The 18025-nt window shown below is 41.5% G+C and overlaps 1 protein-coding gene across 4 annotated transcripts in view; it reads left to right on the forward strand.

Annotated features, from left to right (window-relative positions):
* The window catches only part of PRDM4 (PR/SET domain 4), a 28770-nt gene extending 15531 nt beyond the window's left edge, over positions 1 to 13239 (forward strand). For 2 of the 4 annotated variants that reach the window (XM_033220765.1, XM_033220764.1), the window contains exons 7-12: positions 896 to 1035; positions 2547 to 2632; positions 3449 to 3576; positions 4550 to 4864; positions 6598 to 6766; positions 11581 to 11893. In XM_033220765.1, the coding sequence (XP_033076656.1) occupies positions 896 to 1035; positions 2547 to 2632; positions 3449 to 3576; positions 4550 to 4864; positions 6598 to 6766; positions 11581 to 11893 (1151 nt within the window). Of the gene's footprint in view, positions 1 to 895; positions 1036 to 2546; positions 2633 to 3448; positions 3577 to 4549; positions 4865 to 6597; positions 6767 to 11580 lie in introns of all 4 variants that reach the window. The other 2 variants (XM_033220768.1, XM_033220766.1) reach the window with 2 other exon arrangements.
* The last annotated feature ends 4786 nt before the right edge of the window (positions 13240 to 18025 follow it).

Raw genomic sequence — 18025 nt, forward strand, 5'->3', positions numbered from 1 at the left:
TCTATTCTATTGCCCAGGCTGGAGTGCGTTGGCCCGACATCTGGAGTGCAGTAACTTGAGTGCAGCCTGGACCTCCTGGGCTCAAGCAGTCTTCCTGCCTCAGCCTTCCAAGTAGCTGGGACTACAGGCATGTGCAGTCATGCCCAGCTAATTAAAAAAAAAATTTTCTTTTGTAGAGACAGCATCTCACTATGTTGCCGAGGCTGATTTCGAACTCCTGGCCTCAAGCAGTCCTGCCTTGGCCTCCCAGAGTGTTGACTCATTATACGTGTGAGCTACCATGCCCAAACTTTTTTATATTTAACTCCAAAATAATGTATTTGGAGAGACATGGTAAGATTCCCTGTGGATAAAACTAGGTTCAGGAATTTCTGATACTGCTTCTTACTCAGCATTTATTGTGAGCCTTGTGTTATCTGTTCATTACATTTTATGTATTTACAGGCTGGGACCCACAAGGCTTAGCCACTTCTGAGGACTGCTAGCATATTGGTTTTTTTTTTTTTTTTTTTTTTGAGATGGAGTCACGCTTTGTTGCCCAGGCTAGAGTGCATTGGCCCGATCTTCACTCACTGCAACCTCCGCCTCCCGGGTTCGAGCAATTCTCCAGCCTCAGCCTCCCAAGTAGCTGGGACTACAGGTGTGCACCACCACGCCTAGCTAATTTTTGTATTTTTAGTAGAGATGGGGTTTCACCCTGTTGGCGAAGCTGATCTCGAACTCCTGACCTCAGGTGATCCGCCCACCTCGGCCTCCCAAAGTGCTGGGATTACAGGCATGAACCACCATGCCCAGCCTACATATTGGTTCTTAAGTTCACTGAAAATAAGATTCATTGCATGGGTGAAGCACCTCTGTTTTCTATATCCTGCTATTTAAATCATTGATTGTGTAGTTGGTGTCCTTCCACTGATAGGTGTATGGACTGGAGAAACCATTCCTGTGCGGACTTGCTTTGGGCCTCTAATTGGCCAGCAGAGTCACTCCATGGAAGTAGCAGAATGGACAGACAAGGCAGTTAACCATATCTGGAAGGTCAGTCCTGATGAAACTTTTCTGTGGCTTCTGGCTGTTTTTCTTAGTAAGAGGTAGTTAAAAAGTTATGATAAAGTCAAAATCAGCCAGAACTGATACAGTGCCATTCACTGGTCATCATTTATTTAATGTACTTTTTTTTTTTTTTTGAGACAGAGTCTTGCTCGTCGCCCAGGCTGGAGTACAGTGGTGCAATCTGGGCTCACTGCAAGCTCTGCATCCTAGGCTCACGCCATTCTCCTGCCTCAGCCTCCCGAGTAGCTGGGACTACAGGCACCTGCCACCACGCCCGGCTAATTTTTTGTATTTTTAGTAGAGATAGGGTTTCACCGTGTTAGCCAGGTTGGTCTCGATCTCCTGACCTTGTGATCTGCCCACCTCGGCCTCCCAAAGTGCATTCATCATTCTTGGTAGCCAAGTTATAATATACAGCAAAACACCAGCTACTGGAAAGAGAGGACAAACTGTTTTTGTCTCCATTTTGTGAGTTAATCCAATTATTTTAACCATTTAATGCATTTGAATTACTTGTGGCAGCTGAGACCATTTACTTTGTTTATATGATAAAAGTCTCATTTTATAATTAATTAAAACATTCCTCAAATATTTACCTTGGGAAATAATTCTGGAATAAGAAGCTAAGATTATTTTTCTAGTTTTCTTTTTTTTTTTTCTTGAGACAGAGTCTTGCTCTGTTGCCCAGGCTGGAATGCAATGGTGCCGTCTTGGCTCACTGCCACCTCTGCCTCCTGGGCTCAAGCGACTCTCCCACCTCAGCCTCCCAAGTAGCTGAGTTTACAGGCACCTGCCATCATGCCCAGCTAATTTTTGTATTTTTGTAGAGATAGGGTTTCCCCATGTTGGCCAGACTGGTCTTGAACTCCTGACCTCAAGTGATCCGCCCTCCTCAACCTCCCAAAGTGCTGGGATTACAGGCGTGAGCCACTGTACCTGGCCTATTTTTCTAGTTTTCTAATGAAAGGGGTTAAAAATGCAAGATTTTCACATGGATATCTATTGGGAATGATGCTTGCAAATTTGAAGTAAGGGGAAAATGGGTCTTGTGATCATTGGAAAGGTAAGGTACCACTGTCATTGGGAACTTTAAATTTGGAATGCTAGGCCCATGTGGGAAAATCATGAGAAGGGATGATCCTCTGCCCTTAATGGACATTCTGTCATTCAGTGTCTACTGTGTGATAGGTGATGAAGACAGGTGGACAGGTAGACTGGTTTTTTGTCTTTTCCAGGCAAAGTTTGAATAATCAAAAACAAAGTCAGTCTCTTCACTGAGCACTAACTGTAGGTCTCTGATGGTCTTTACTGTATTGCTGGAAATAGGGAGAATGTTGAAATGATAGAATGTTGGAGAAGGTAGGAATATATTTTGACACCAAGAAAGCTGGGACCTACTGCAAATGAGTAAATGAAATGATTGCTGGCCTAAGTGTAATGTAGTACTTTATTGCATGTCAGTGCATTTTACATGTGTGCTTGCTTTCTGTTGGCAGATATACCACAATGGTGTCCTAGAATTCTGCATCATTACAACTGATGAAAATGAATGTAATTGGATGATGTTTGTGCGCAAAGCCAGGTATGAGTAGTCTCGGATGAGAAAAATAGTTACAATTTAGATGTTTTTCAGTAGGAAACTTTGCATAACAGAGAAAAGAGTTAAGAATCCAAATCACACCAACACCTGGACGTACTTAAAGCCCAAGGCAGCATGGCATGGTGGCTCACACCTTTAATCCCAGCACTTGGGTTGGCTGAGGCGGGAGATTTGCTTTGGGCCAGGAGTTTGAGACCAGCCTGGGCAACATAGCAAGACCCTCATCTCTAAAACAATTTTTTTCAAATTAGCTGGGTGTTGTGGTATACACATGTAGTCCCAGCTATTGGGAGGATCACTTGAGCTGAAGAGTTCGAGCTGTGATCATACTATGGTGGTGCTGTTGCATTCCAGTCTGGGTGACAAAGTGAGATCCTGTCTTAAAAAAAAAACTTACTAAGGAACAATATAGTTACCACTGAATTTGCAAGTGGGTGCCTTTTCTTTATATTGGCTGTTAATCCACCCCTGAGTTACCGGAGTTAATCCTTGTTTAGCTAGCTATCTCCATGTCTTTGTCATAATGTTTTTTTAAAGATTTCGTTTTATTTACTTGGTTTGCTTCCAATAAGAGACTCTAGTATTTTTGACTACAAAAGGTCATCAGCTAGTATGCTGAAGTAAGAATTCCGTTTCTCTACAACTGCCTCCTCATAGATAGGATGGGAAATTACGAAAACATTCCAGAGGAAATAGTTCTGCCTGAGCTTTCATATAGGATTTTGCAATGGGGAGAATGTTGTGCTTAGTATGCATTTCACAATTAATGTGCTTCATCTATTAAATGTGATAACTCAGGAACCGGGAAGAGCAGAATTTGGTGGCTTATCCTCATGATGGAAAAATCTTTTTCTGCACCTCACAAGATATCCCTCCTGAAAATGAACTTCTTTTTTATTATAGCCGAGATTATGCTCAGCAGATTGGTAAGTTAATATATGTTTATCATGAATCTAGCATAGTAAAAATACCAAAGACCAGGATTAAAGTTTTGGTAATGATATACATGTTAGCTGAAGCAAATCATATACCTTTGTTTGTATAAAAGCAAACTATTACTTCTGTATTTGAGGTGTTAAAATCTGTGAGGTTCTTCACAAGCCGAATGTTACTGACCAAGCAGTAATTCATATGACATGGTCTTCCATGGTAGGACTTTGGTTGGGAGCATTGAAGTTCCTAAGGCTACTTTTCGAACTAGCACCATTGAGATGTAAACTCACGAAGGACAGCAAAGCCCCTCGGTTTGATTTAACCTGCATAGGCTTTCTCTTTGTTGTGCTGTTTCATGATGACAAGTGGTGTTTAAGAGTTTGTGTATGCTACAAAATCTAAGTATTTTGCTTATAAAAGAGACCTTATAATCCAGTATTTACCAAGTGCTTTCTTGGTGCCTGGTACACTGTTTTATTTTATGTATGTATATGTGTATTTAGAGATAAGGTCTCACTCTGCCAGGGTGGAGTGTAGTAGTGCAATCATAGCCAACTATAACCTTGAACTCCTGGGCTCAAGCAGTCTTCCTGTTTCAGCCTCATGATTAACTAGGACTATGGGTGTGTACCACCATGCCCAGCCAATGATTTTTAAGTCTTTTTTATGGAGATGGGGTCTTGCTATATTGCCCAGGCTGGTCTTAAACTCCTGGCCTCAAGTGATCCTCCCACTTTTGGCTCTCAAAGCACTAAGATTATAGGCATGAGCCACTGTGCCTGGCCCTAAGTACATTATTTTAGATGCTGGGGTTAGAGCACTGAATAAGACATTTGAGTTTTATAGGAAGTGGGCAAATTGGAAATTTGGGGAGAAAGGAGAACTGCAAGCGATCGTTGTTAATATCAAGAACAAGTTTTAAGATTCAAGTATCAGGAGATAATGAGTAATTTTTTATTTTAAAAGGTGTTCCTGAACACCCAGATGTGCACCTCTGTAACTGTGGCAAGGAGTGCAATTCTTACACAGAGTTCAAAGCCCATCTGACCAGCCACATCCACAACCATCTTCCTACCCAGGGCCATAGCGGCAGCCATGGGCCAAGTCACAGCAAAGAAAGGAAGTGGAAGTGCTCAATGTGCCCCCAAGCTTTTATCTCTCCTTCCAAACTTCATGTCCACTTTATGGGTCACATGGGTATGAAGCCCCACAAGTGTGATTTCTGTAGCAAGGCTTTTAGTGATCCCAGCAATCTGCGGACCCACCTCAAGATACATACAGGTAAGTTGTGTTGGCCCATCAGAATGGAATTTTTGCAACAATTAGAAAATGTGATAGTAAAGGCTTTGTAGAGGGACAGTAGGCGGAGTTGAGATTTGATGTCAGAGAAAGAATTCAGGGTGGAAACCTTTGTGGTTTTAACTGAGATTCCTTGGAGGCTGTCACTTCCAGTTTAGGATGTTCTGCTTTCCAGTTCTCGCCACCATAGTTGGAAGGTGCCTGGGAAAATGCACTTAATAATCAGGAAGTCGATCAATGTGTTTGGACTTAAATAGAAACTTCTGAGTCTGAGCCTCTCATTAGAGCTCACTTCAGTCACCAGCCAGAGCTAGTTTCTCTCCTTTAATATTATTGCTCAATAAATATTGCCACAATTTATTTTTTGAGCTTCCATTTTCTAAATTCCATTCAAACCAACACCTTTCTTTTAGTACTTTTTAAGAAAAAAGTTTTTTTTGAGATAAGGCCTCACTCTGTTGCCTAGGCTGGAGTACAGTGACACCATCTTTGTTCACTATCACTTCTGTCTCCAGGGCTCAGGTGATCCTCTCACCTCAGCCTCCTGAGTAGCATGGACTGCAGATGTGCGCCAGCACACCTGACTAATTTTTGTATTTTTAATATAGATGGGGTTTTGCCATGTTGCCAAGGCTGTTCTTGAACTCCTGGGCTCAAGCAGTCTGCCTACCTCAGCCTCCCAAAATGCTGGGATTATAGGCCTGAGCCACTGTGCCTGGCCACTAACTTTTTAAAATACATACTACAAAATAACTGATGGTTTTAGCTTTCTTGTTTGGGTCATCTTTTCTCCAAATCTTCAAAAGTTTCTTCCTCAACCTTTTGCAACAGAGATCTTATGGCTCACAAAGCCTAAAATTCTATCTAGCCTTTAAGAGAAGTTTTGCTGACCCCTGACTTAGAGGAATCTTATTTTTGCACTCTTGGAAGGATTTTGTTTCATCCCTGGTTTACAAGGCAATATTACGTGTTTTAAAAAGATAGAAAACTATGAAGTCTAGCTTGTAAAAATATGTTTCCCTATAGATAAGTCCTAGAATTCATGAGGCTGGTTTTTTTTTTTTTTTTTTGAGACGGAGTCTCGCTCTGTCGCCTGGGCTGGAGCGCAGTGGCCGGTTCTCAGCTCACTGCAAGCTCCGCCTCCCGGGTTTATGCCATTCTCCTGCCTCAGCCTCTGAGTAGCTGGGACTACAGGCGCCCGCCACCTCGCCCGGCTAGTTTTTTTTTTTTTTATTTTTTTATTTTTTAGTAGAGACGGGGTTTCACCGTGTTAGCCAGGATGGTCTCGATCTCCTGACCTCGTGATCCGCCTGTCTCAGCCTCCCAAAGTGCTGGGATTGATTACAGGCTTGAGCCACCACGCCCGGCCTTCTTTTGTTTTTTTTTTTTTTTTGCTTAATGTTTGTGTTAGGCAGGGCATTAGGATTATAACTCATTTTTTTCAAGTTTTATGTATCACCTGTACTTTTTTAACAATACATATTTAGATCAGAGGTCCTAAAGGAGATCAGATTAATTTACTAGCTTTAGTTGCAGAATATAAATTCAGGGGCTCTGAGTGGTCCCGCATAGACAACCCTAGAAAGTCAAGTGCTGCTTACCAGTCAACTCTGTTTCGTTGCTGCCTCTGCTGCATGCCCATATGTGTGCCTGTTTGTCTTGGGGATGCCAGCAGTTGTTTTCTTCACGGTGTGATACTTTGGGCTGATTTGCAGGTCAGAAGAACTACAGGTGTACTTTGTGTGACAAGTCTTTCACCCAGAAGGCTCACCTGGAGTCCCACATGGTTATCCACACTGGGGAGAAGAATCTTAAGTGTGATTACTGTGACAAGTTGTTTATGCGGAGGCAGGACCTCAAGCAGCATGTGCTCATCCACACTCAGTAAGTTATCCTGCAGCCAAGACGTTGTTCCTCAGATGGGGAGCCTTTGTGTGGCTGCAGCCTGCCTGCTGATTGAAGGGCTGGGGAGTCCTGGCTCATCATCTGTTTCCTGCCTTGGTACCATGGTAGAAGCCTTCTGTGTTCCGTGTAGCCAAGCCAAGGTTGGAACATTGTTTTTGGTGTTATCCTGGAAGATTCCAGTTGTTGGCTTCTTTTTCTTATTTTTCACATGTACTCTTTTTTCACACCTACAAAAACATAGAGGCAAAAAGGACTATTGACTACAAGTGGTTGCTTATAGTTGGACGATAGTGTGCATGTAAGACAGTGATGGAGTGAAAAGAGTAAGAGTCAGCAGCCACACCTTGAAGAGCCTTTGGTCCTATTAAGAAAATTCTATTTCATTTTAGAAAATGGCGACACTGAAGGATCTGCCAGTCCCTGCCATTTCGGAACTGTTCTGTTTGTGTGTGTGTGTGTGTGTGTGTGTGTGTGTGTGTGTGTGTGTGTCTGAATTGCAGTAAAAAAAAAATTATCTTAACACCTAGTTCAATAGTGTTAGTTATATTCACATTGTTGTGAAAACTATAGGATTTTAAGGAAAGGAGTGTCATAGTGACATACCCATTCTGTTAATACAAAGATTACTCAGGCAGCTGAACAGAGGATGATTGAGGGTCGAGAAGTCTAAATATTGGAAGACCAATTAGGAATTTATTGCATGAATCCAAGTGTAATTAAATGTCTAGACTGCATTAGTCACAGTGGTCATAGAAAGAAGGGATGGATTTTGTTGTCCTTAGCTTTTAACAAGTGTTAGAAGAGGAAGAAAACATTCTCAGTTTATATTACGGAGATTCTCTTTAGAAATCTATCTTCACTGAAAACATTATATTCTTAATGTAGAATTTGGATAGACACTTGGCTTTGATATCAGTTGTTCTGTCTGCTTCCTCATCACAATGCAGCCTGAGATGCTAAACAGCCAAGGACCCTGGATCTACATTCATAACTCTCAGAAGGACATTCTAAAACAAAGACTTCTTTAGTTTCATTGCTGGTGTGAAATTTTATAAAATGAGACCGAAATTATCAAATATTACATCAAATTGTGCAATATTGGAGCCAAAAGAGATCCCTGGATCATCAAGTCTAACAGCCCATCTAGGCAGCTCAGGTTGCGGTAATAAAATACCACAGATTTTGTGGCTCAAACAATAGGGAGAGACACAGTGAGAGAAGGCAGTCATGAGCAGTCCTGGAAGAGGGCCCCTTGACTGGCACCCTAATCTCTGACTTCCAGCCTCCAGGACTGTGAGAAAATACATTTCTGTTGAGAGAATGAAAGAGAAAGAATATGAGAGCTCTGATCTCTTCTCGTAAGGACACTAATGCCACATCATGGAGGCCCCACCCTCATGACCTCATCTAACCCTAACTGCCTTCCAAAGGCTCCACCTCACACTGGGTGTTAGGGCCTCAACATGTGAATTTGGAGTGAGGGGGACAAATATTTGTCCAGAAGACTGCCCATTATAATTTCCTTGGAAAATGTGAAAAACGTTTGGTGCTAGGACCCCACCCAGGAATTCTAATTTAATTGTTCAGAATTAGAGCCCTGGCCTTGGTATTTTAAAAAGCCCCCCAAGTGATTCTCATGCCCAGCCAGGGTTAAGGACTGCTGACTTCATCCATGTGCAAGACTGATTTCCACAGTGTCTCTGGCAAGTGGATATATTGTTTCTTAAATATCACACAGTTATAATTTGAGGAAAAGTTTTGCTTGAATCAAGATGATATCAGCCTCTATCCTTTCATTTTACATTTGCCTAACAAATGTGGATCTGGACTCTTTATCAGGATAAGAAAATATGGTAAGCCTCTTTTCCAAACTTTCATGGGATAGAAAGAAGGTTTTGGACAGTCAAAACTTAAAACTGGTATAAGTCATTCATATAGGAAGCACTGTTCCCTCAAACTGTTTTTGAATAAGGCTTTAGGCTTCCTATGGAGATCATTGGTCAAATTTTCAGATGCTTGTATTTTTACTGTGGGACATTTCAAAGTGGGTATAGTAGTAGTGGTGTCTTTTTATTTATCTACTTAAAAAGAAAACAGCTACAACCCTAATGCCAAATGCAAGAGGAGTTCTGCCCCAGTGTTCCCCCGAGAGTAGAAGGGTTGTGACAGAACCTGGCTTTGCTCATCCTGTAAGAAAGAGGAAGTGAGAGGAAGAGCAGTAATGTTTACTCCCCAGGTCATCTTGTCTCATGGCTTTAGATACCATCTTATGATTTATGTCTCCACCCTTGTACACCTCACCATAACTCAGCAGCTCTGATGCTGGATGTTCACTAGGCAACTTAAATCTAATGTGTCCCACACTCAACCCAATATTACCCCACGAACTTGATTTCCTCCAATACTGAGCAGCTCATTGAATGGCACCACCATTATTCACCTCACTGGTCAAGCCAAACACCTTGAAGTAATTTTCAACTCAATTTTTCCTTCCTTCAATTAGCACCTTGTCCAGACCACTAGCTTCTTTTCTATGGATGGCTTCAATAGCCTCCCAGTTGATCTCCCTGCTACTACTTCTGTTTCTCCTCATCTACTCCGCAACACAGATGAACACACATACACATAGTTTTCTGTCCACAGTGCCAGAGCAATCCATTTCAAATATAAGTCAGATTGGCCTGTCTCCTCTCATAAGTCTCTGGTGGCTTTCCATCGTATTTGTGTTAAAAGCTTTTTACCATAGTCAGAAGGCCCTTTATGTTATGGTAATAGTACTTGGCTACCTCTCCTGTTCACCTTTATTACTTTTCATATTCTGCTTTGGCCACTCTGACCTCCTCCCCTTGCTACTCCTTGAGCATACTAAGCATATCCATTCTCAGGGCCTCTGCCTTAGAAACTTCTCTCTCCAGATACCTGCGTGTCTTCGTCCCTCCATTCGGGTTTCTGCTCAAATGTTATCTCCTCAGGAGGGCCTTCCTTGACTATCTTATCTGAAATAGGACCCCTTCACTTTTACCTGGCTTCATATGTTTTCATAGTCTTTATTGTTATCTGATATGTTACACATTTGTTTATGGTATAATCTGTCCACTAGAACGTTAGCTTCAGGAAGGCAGGGACTTAGCTTACCTACATCCTAAAGCCCTAGCATCTAGAGCAGTGCCTGGCATATATTACACAGAGTAAATATGTGTTGAATAAACCTCTAAAAACCATAAGACTAGAAGATTAAAAGTCAGACTTTTGATTGGGGTTTTGTTGTGGCCTTGGGCAAGTTCCTTAGTAGTTTTTATGCACATAATGTTCCCTATCTGCAGAATTAAGTGGCTAGATTAGATTGGTGGTTGTAAAACTGCTCCGGGGAGTTCCAAGGATTCTTCAGTGCCATCTGTTGCTAGAACAGGATGGGAGAAATGTTAAGGAAGCCAGGCTTCAGAATGCCCGACTGCACCCTCTCAGTCCTTCCAGGATTTCATTAATCACTTGCCTTAACTGTTTCATATTGGGCTTTCATAAAGACATGGGGTTCAGCTACTCAAAAAAAAAAAAGGTTAAAAAATTCCTGGTCTGTGTGATCTCTGAGGTTCTTTTCAGCCCTAAAGTGTTTAGGCCAGGGTTGCTCAAACCTAGACATTATTGACATTTTGACCCAGTTGATTTTTTGTTGTGGGGCTGCCCTGTGCATTGTAGAATGGTTAGCAGCATCCTTGGCCTTTTCCGACTAGGTGCTGATTGTACCGCCCCTCCCCAGTATAACAGTCAGAAAGGCCTCCAGACGTTGCCAAATGCCCCTATAGAGGCAGTTGCCCCTACTTGAGAACCACTAGTCTAAGAAAAGGACAGAAAAATGGCAATTCCATAAAAGTGGCATTCAGGGAATACAAATAACAGCATAATGAGAGACCATTATGTACTGGCTAATTGGCAGACATTTTCAAATTTGAGTCTTCCAGTTGTTGAGAATATGGGACAACCAGAACCGTCAATGATGGAAGTGTATATTGAAACAACTGCGTTGGAAAACCGTTTGTCATTATCTTGTAAAGTTGAAGATGTGCATATGCTTTGATTTAGCTATGTAGCTCTTGGGTATATACCCTAGAGAAACATATGTATTGCAGGGCACTGTACGAGTATAAAAATGTTCAAATGCCAGGTGCAGTGGCATGCACGTATAGAGCCAGATACTTGGGAAGCTGAAGTGGACAGATCACTTGAGCCCAGGAGTTCAAGGCTGTAGTGCACGATGATCACACCAGTGAATAGCCATTGCACTCCAGCCTGGGGAACATAGCGGGACCCTGTCTCTAAAAAAAAATAATAATAATTTTAAAAAATGTAAAAACATTCATAGCACTCTTGCTTGTGATGATAAAAAACTGGAAACCACCAAAATATTCATTAGCTAGAGACAAATCAAGTACCATAGATAAGTTGTGGTATATTTGTAAATAGTATACAGCAGTGGAAGGGAACAAACAACTGATACAGCAACTTGAATGAATTTTATAAGCGTCATATTGAGAGAATGCAGCAAGACAAAAGAAATACATATAGAATTTACATAGAATTGGAGAATTTACATAGTATTCTAAAACAGGCAAAATCAGCCTACACTGTTTTAAACTATACTCGTTTTATGAGTCTTCTATATATCGCCTATGCAAAAGCCTGATTTGGAAGGATAGAGCTGCTCTGACAAAAGGCCTGCGGTTATGAAGAATAAGTGTTGCCTCAGTTGTTATTTGTAACCCTAAATCAAATGTTTTTTCTTGTGTTCCTCTTAGAGAACGCCAGATCAAGTGTCCCAAGTGTGATAAGCTGTTCTTGAGAACAAATCACTTAAAGAAGCATCTCAATTCTCATGAAGGAAAACGGGATTATGTCTGTGAAAAATGTACAAAGGCTTATCTAACCAAATACCATCTCACCCGCCACCTGAAAACCTGCAAAGGGCCCACCTCCAGTTCATCAGCACCAGAGGAGGAAGAAGAGGATGACTCAGAGGAGGAAGATCTAGCAGACTCTGTGGGGACAGAAGACTGTAGGATTAACAGTGCTGTATATTCAGCGGATGAGTCTCTCTCTGCACATAAATAAAAGGAAACAAGCTATTTTGGATGAAAATGCAAATGGAAAAACACGCATAACCAGTTATCCACTATAATGGTTTTTATATAAAATGGTTCCTGATTTATTTTCAGCCAATAATCACAACAGACTGGGAATGAATAAAGCACTTACAGAAGAATATCCTAATGAAAATACTTTAAAACAGATGGGAAAATTGAGCATGTGTCCTATTTTAAGTGATGGACTGGGAGGGAAGTGTCGACTTCTGAGGTCTGTTCTTTATTTACATGATGATCTGGGAGATGCATTTATGCCTGAATCAAAGCTGCCTTTTTGCTCAAACAAATCAGCTTTATTTCACATTCTTCCATTATTCCATTTTCCTGCTGGTCCTGTGACTTGGTAACATTCTAAACTTGGTCCTTGCCCCATAGCCATCCTGATTGCTGATTGTGTTTTATGCAAACTCCTGTGACTTATACTCACCACAGAATGGATTGGGACACAGCGGCATAAGTGTGCTACTTGGCAGCTAGTAAGTTTAAAGCAGCACCTGCCGTAACTGCTCCTGGCTACTTGGGAGTTTAGGGTAGATCTTGCTTTCCAAAGTTTCAGCAGGTGCCTGGAGGGCAAATAAAAAAGCAGCAGTCAGTCAGTAGTCAACGATGGAGAGAACAAGAGGAGAGATGGCTGGCCTCTGCCAAAGAAACTAGCTTTGATGGAAGCCTGCGTGAGTCACCTGGTTATTGTGACATGGAGATCTTTGTAGGTTTAGACATGGCTCTCTGTCTCCAGTAAGCTTTCAGCCATTCAGACAAAGGGGGCCTAGAGATATAGAGGGCCCAAATAATGCCTGCTGGATTGTCTCCTGACAAGTACATGTGGACTCAACTGAGGAAGGAAAGGAAGGGAATAATCTTTTATGTTTCATTTACCTTATGAAAAGTGTTAAAACTTTGCCAACTCAAAATAACAGATTATTTAATGCATGTGCAAAGTTAGGTCTTCCCAGTTGTCTTGGTGCTGAGGAACCTCATCAGAGAAGTATGGAAGATGCCAAAGGATTTTTGGAAGGTAAAGAAGGCTGAATGGTCACCACATGGGCCTGTTTTCAGGGTCCCAGCTTAGTTAAGTCACCTTTGCCCCTGGTCATTGTGTCTCCCATGTATATCCAGCATTTTTCAGAAGCAGACCCACCCTTAAGTTGACAGGGTTGATGGAACATGCTCTCCTGCTCAAGGCACAACCCCTGGGTTGGAGTAGAGGACTCTGGTGGGAAGGATTTGCTGCTAATGTATTTATGGAATGAATGTATTTCATTCAGATCTGTATTCCTCTAGGAAGGATTAAAATTAAACTTTTTTAACATACAAGATTCCTCTGGTAGTCTCATTTTATGGAGGAAGGAGATGAGTGAGTCTTCTAGGGAAAGTCAAATACAGTTTGAATCTTTCTGAGGTTAGAAGGAGAGAGAGCATTTTTAGAGTATTACAGCTTTCGAGTTCATATTCTTATTGTTTCTGCTATTAGTACTTAAACTGCTTCCTGTGCTTCCAGCGCTCTTCTGCCCTGTTCCTGCCTAAGGTATGCCTTTACTCTGTTACCTTCTTGTAGTAATGTGACAGGTCTGCAGTGGAGAGTTGGGGGATGTGTTGTGGATGGTTAGGGGTGGCTGCTGACACTGGGTCGTGACGCCTCCCTCAGGGGAGCTTTATACTCAGCCTTTTGCTGAAGGCATCCAGCTGGCAGGTTCCCCCATTCTCAGGAAACCACTGGTACTGGAACTGTAAGCTCTCTTTCTTCCTTTATCTCAGTAGCACACACTGGGTTAATTTCATTCATTCCCAAGACTGAAATGATGCCCAAGATCGTTATGCCTAGTGTCACAAACACAAACGGCCGAGGAAGCTTGGAAACCTTTTTAGTGAAAATGTAGCTGTTAGTGCTTAGTATTTACAACTGTCTCTCCATTTTTTTACCTCTTAGTTTTAAATTCTAAGTCATTTTCACAAGATGAATAAATGAATAAGCATCCTTTGACATGAATGTATTCAGCTTTTTCTGCCCATTTTGGATGGCCTTATTGCTACTGTTTAGTAAATGGTCACGGTGAGAGGCAGGATGTGTATATAGGCTCTAGAGCCCTGCAGAATGTTTTTTAGTGTGGGCTTTGCTGTGTGATGAAGGTTTGTAACCTTAGCCAAACTATGTAAGCTCTCTATGCCTCTTCCCTTAACTGTAAATGGAGAGTTTTAAGAGCGCCTCTTCATTATACTGTTTAGATGTTAAGTTCATACATGTCAGTGGCTCCTGCAGTGTTCAATGTAGAGTAAACAGTAGCTGAAATAGTTTCCCATTAGTCTACATTTTTCATTTTAACATAGGTTTCTACACTAAAAAAATTGAGGTGTAGAATACCCAAGAAGCCCTAGATTTTAGTAATATAATTAAGACTGGAATAATTTGAGTTTTCAAGGCCAAAGCCTATAAAGTAGTTCAGAGTATTCTTGTAGCTCACTGTATGCTTGGCATTTCCTTCTCAGAAAGGTGAGTTGCTCATAATCCTGGCATTTTTGTTGTGCTGAGATTCTCAGAGGGCAAAGAGGTAACAGGAACTAGAGTGTTTGTCAGTCTTTTCACGCTTGACCTTTGTCCCTGCTTTCTAGTAAACACTCCTTTACCTGTGTCCCGAGAAGCATAAACATGCCAGAAGCTGTCAGCCCCTCATCAAGTATGTAAACTTGATCTAATCACCAAACTGCATCTTGGAGGCACACACTAAGGAACGACCTATCTCCATATACATAAGTGAATATGGTCTGTTATGGGCTGAGCACACCGCCCCCTGCCAACACCACCAGATTCATATGGTGAAGTCCTAACCTCCAGTAATCTCAAAATGTGACTGTAGTTGGAGATATGGTCTTTAAGGAATGCATTAAGTTAAGTTGTTAAGTTAGGACCTAACCCAGTATGACTGGTGTTCTTAGAAAAAGAAAATTTGGACAAAGCCTTATACAGAGGGAAGATGATGTGAAAACAGAGGGAGAAGACATCTACAAGCCCAAGGAAAGAGGCCTGGAACAGGTCCTTCCCTCACAGCCCTCCGAACAACCCTGTCCTTGCTCAGATCTCAGACTTCCAGCCACTAGAACTGTGAGACAATAAATTTCTGTTTAGTCGACCCAGTCCATGGCAATTTGTTGTGGTAGCCCTGGCACACTAAACAGTCTAATCAAATATATGCTCTTGATAATGATTGCTTAAAGAGGAGCAGCTTCCAGTATAGTGACTTCAGTTTAACCCCAGCTTTACAGATGAGCATGAGCAATATAAAGGCAGTCACCATTTCTAGCGGTGTATATTGCCACCAGCAGATTTCCCTACTACTGAAAGGGATGAAATCACTCCTTAACAGCTTTTTTGCTCCTTAGTTTTTCTTGCATATGCACTGTTGAGGATCATTAGGCACTCAGGCCTGTGTAGTCCTCAGACAAGGAGAGCATTCTTTTCAAAAACCATTTATTAAGTGCTGGCACACTTTAAGGCATTGTAGGGGGAACAGAAAAATGACTAGGGCTCTGCTCCTGCCTTTGGATACTCAAAAGTTTTGCAGTAGCTCTAAGACCTGTCCTCACATCAGGATTATCTAAGGAAATAAGAGAGCCCCAGCCCTACTGATGTGCTCCCAAGGCTCCCTAGGTGATTGTGAAGCAGTCCACAGGAGTCTTATGCTGGGAACCATGCAAGGTATAGATGGCAGATATCTATACCTAATGCAAGCCAGACTGTGGTCAGCCTTATAATAAAGGAACAGAATTTCTTAAGATCTAGGGGCAGGAGCGAAAAGTCACTCCTAAGAAGAGAAGTCTAAGAAAACTGGTAAAGTTTTAATTAGATGCACTCATGTGAGACTTAGATTCAGAACTGAATTAGGCAGGGAGAGAAGCAGGGCCTGAGGTATCTACTGTGCAGGCTTAGATATTACCAGTGAGGTGTGGTTTTAGAGCTGGTGGTGATGGTGGATGGAGGCTTTCTGATGTGGTAGGTGGCTTCTTGACAATAGAGGCAGCAGATGCACCTTGTGAGTTCATGTCTGTGGTATGGGATTAGGAGTCATTCCTAGAACTCAGCTTAGACTCCATTTTGTCAGCATTTTCAGTGAGTGATTCTAAGAGTGATCTATATTGCTCAGTAAATTCTTTTTGCTTAAACTAGAGGAGTTGTCTCAAAATATTGCAGATAACAGATCCTTAAGGAAATGACATCTTGAACTACTTATCTGACCTGGCTGGTTTCAAGGCAGTAAGGATCCAGTTACTGTTAGAGGAGGGGAGACAGAATTGTACCTGGCATGCATGGGTGGGGCATGGGTTAGATTATCACCCATGATCACCTGCAATTAAATGTATCCATATCAATAAACACAGTTTAAACTGTGTTTCTCCTTCCCTGGTCTAGAATCTTCAGAATCTTGCTGACACATATTCCTTGAGATTTTGCCAATACGTTAGGAAATTCTTGCAATTCTGTTAATATGTAAACTTTCTTTTCCAAGGTTTGACTTCGGAATTATAGAGAATTTGAGGATTTCACCTTGTCATAGGTCAGAAACAATAAGAGGTGGTAGGAGTGGTAAATGTAGAGAATGGGGACTATTTTAGAAGATACCTACCTGAGGTGTGGTCTTGTATCTTGAATACAAGATATTCAAGAAAATCAGAACCATTCTCATTAGATAGGGGAGGAGCTACTTCTGTTGGCACATCTTTGGGGTTTTGGGTACTTGGTCATTGTAATGTTCTCCGATATCACCATTCTACTTTTTGGGTTTGCATTCTTTCTTCCAAAATAATCTAATTGTTATTTAAGAAACCTGCTGAAGCAGTGAATTCAACTTACCTTGTATATCAGTAACCTGCAGGATCAGACTCTTTTCTAGTTTTTCACTGTGTAACTCTATGGCTACAGAGAGAAGAAATTATTTCAGGGCAGTCACTGCTTCTTTGACCTAGCCAAACATGTCTGTTGTATATGAATAAGAAGCATGCTTCAATATTCAAATTTTCTATTTCTTCTAGTACCGGTTTTCATAAGTTATGTTTTTCTAGGAATTTGTCTATTTAATATACATCTTCAAATTTAATCACAAAAATTGTTCATATCTTACTGTTTAGTGTCTGTAGTGTTTGTAGTGATGTCTTCCTTTTCAGGTCTCATGTTAATAATTTGTGTTATGTTCACTATTGCTATAGGTTTATCAACTTTCTTAGTATTGTAAATAATCCATTTTTTCTTTGATAATTTTCTATATTGTATTTGTTGTGTATCACATTTCTACTCTGTTATTTCCTTCTATCCACATTTTTGGGTTTAAATTGCCGGTCTTTTTCTAACTTTTCTTTTTGCGGGGGGGCAGGGACAGGGTCTCACTTTGTCACCCAGGCTGGAGTGCAGTGGCATGATCTTGGCTCACTGCAACCTCTGCCTCCTGGGTTAAAGCAGTTCTCCTGCCTCAGCCTCTCAAGTAGCTAGGATTACAGGCACATGCTACCATGCCCAGCTCATATTTGTGTTTTTGGTAGAAATGGGGTTTCACTATGTTGGCCAGGCTGGTCTTGAACTCCTGACCTCAGGTGATTGACCCACCTCAGCCTCCCAAAGTGCTGGGATTACAAGCATGAGCCATTGTGCCCGGCCTCCTTGCTTCTTTTGAATTAATCAAGTATTGTTCGCTTTCTCCCCTTTTGGCTTTTTTCAGTACTCTTGTAGTTCACCTAGAGATTACAACATGCATCCTTGATTTATTAGAGTGTAATAGCGATACTTTTATCCCTTCCAAAACAATGCTGAGATCTTAGAATACCTTAACTCTATTTGTCTCCTTCTAGCCTTTTGTCAGGCATTTTAATCTTCCAGGTATTTTAAGCCCTATACAACATTATTATTACTGTTTTCTGTGGTAATATTCACTTAAATTTACCCATGTTGATCATTATTCCTTCTTGCATTTCTGTATTCGCATCTGGGATCATTTTCGTTCTGCCTAAGTTTAGCGTAACTTTACTATTGTTGTTGTTTGAGACAGGGTCTCTGTTGCCCAGGCTGGAGTGCAATGGTGTGATCTTGGCTCACTGCAACCTCCACTTCCCATGCTCA

Source organism: Trachypithecus francoisi, unplaced genomic scaffold (assembly GCF_009764315.1).
Source record: "Trachypithecus francoisi isolate TF-2019V2 unplaced genomic scaffold, Tfra_2.0 Lachesis_group11, whole genome shotgun sequence".
NCBI lineage: Eukaryota > Metazoa > Chordata > Mammalia > Primates > Cercopithecidae > Trachypithecus > Trachypithecus francoisi.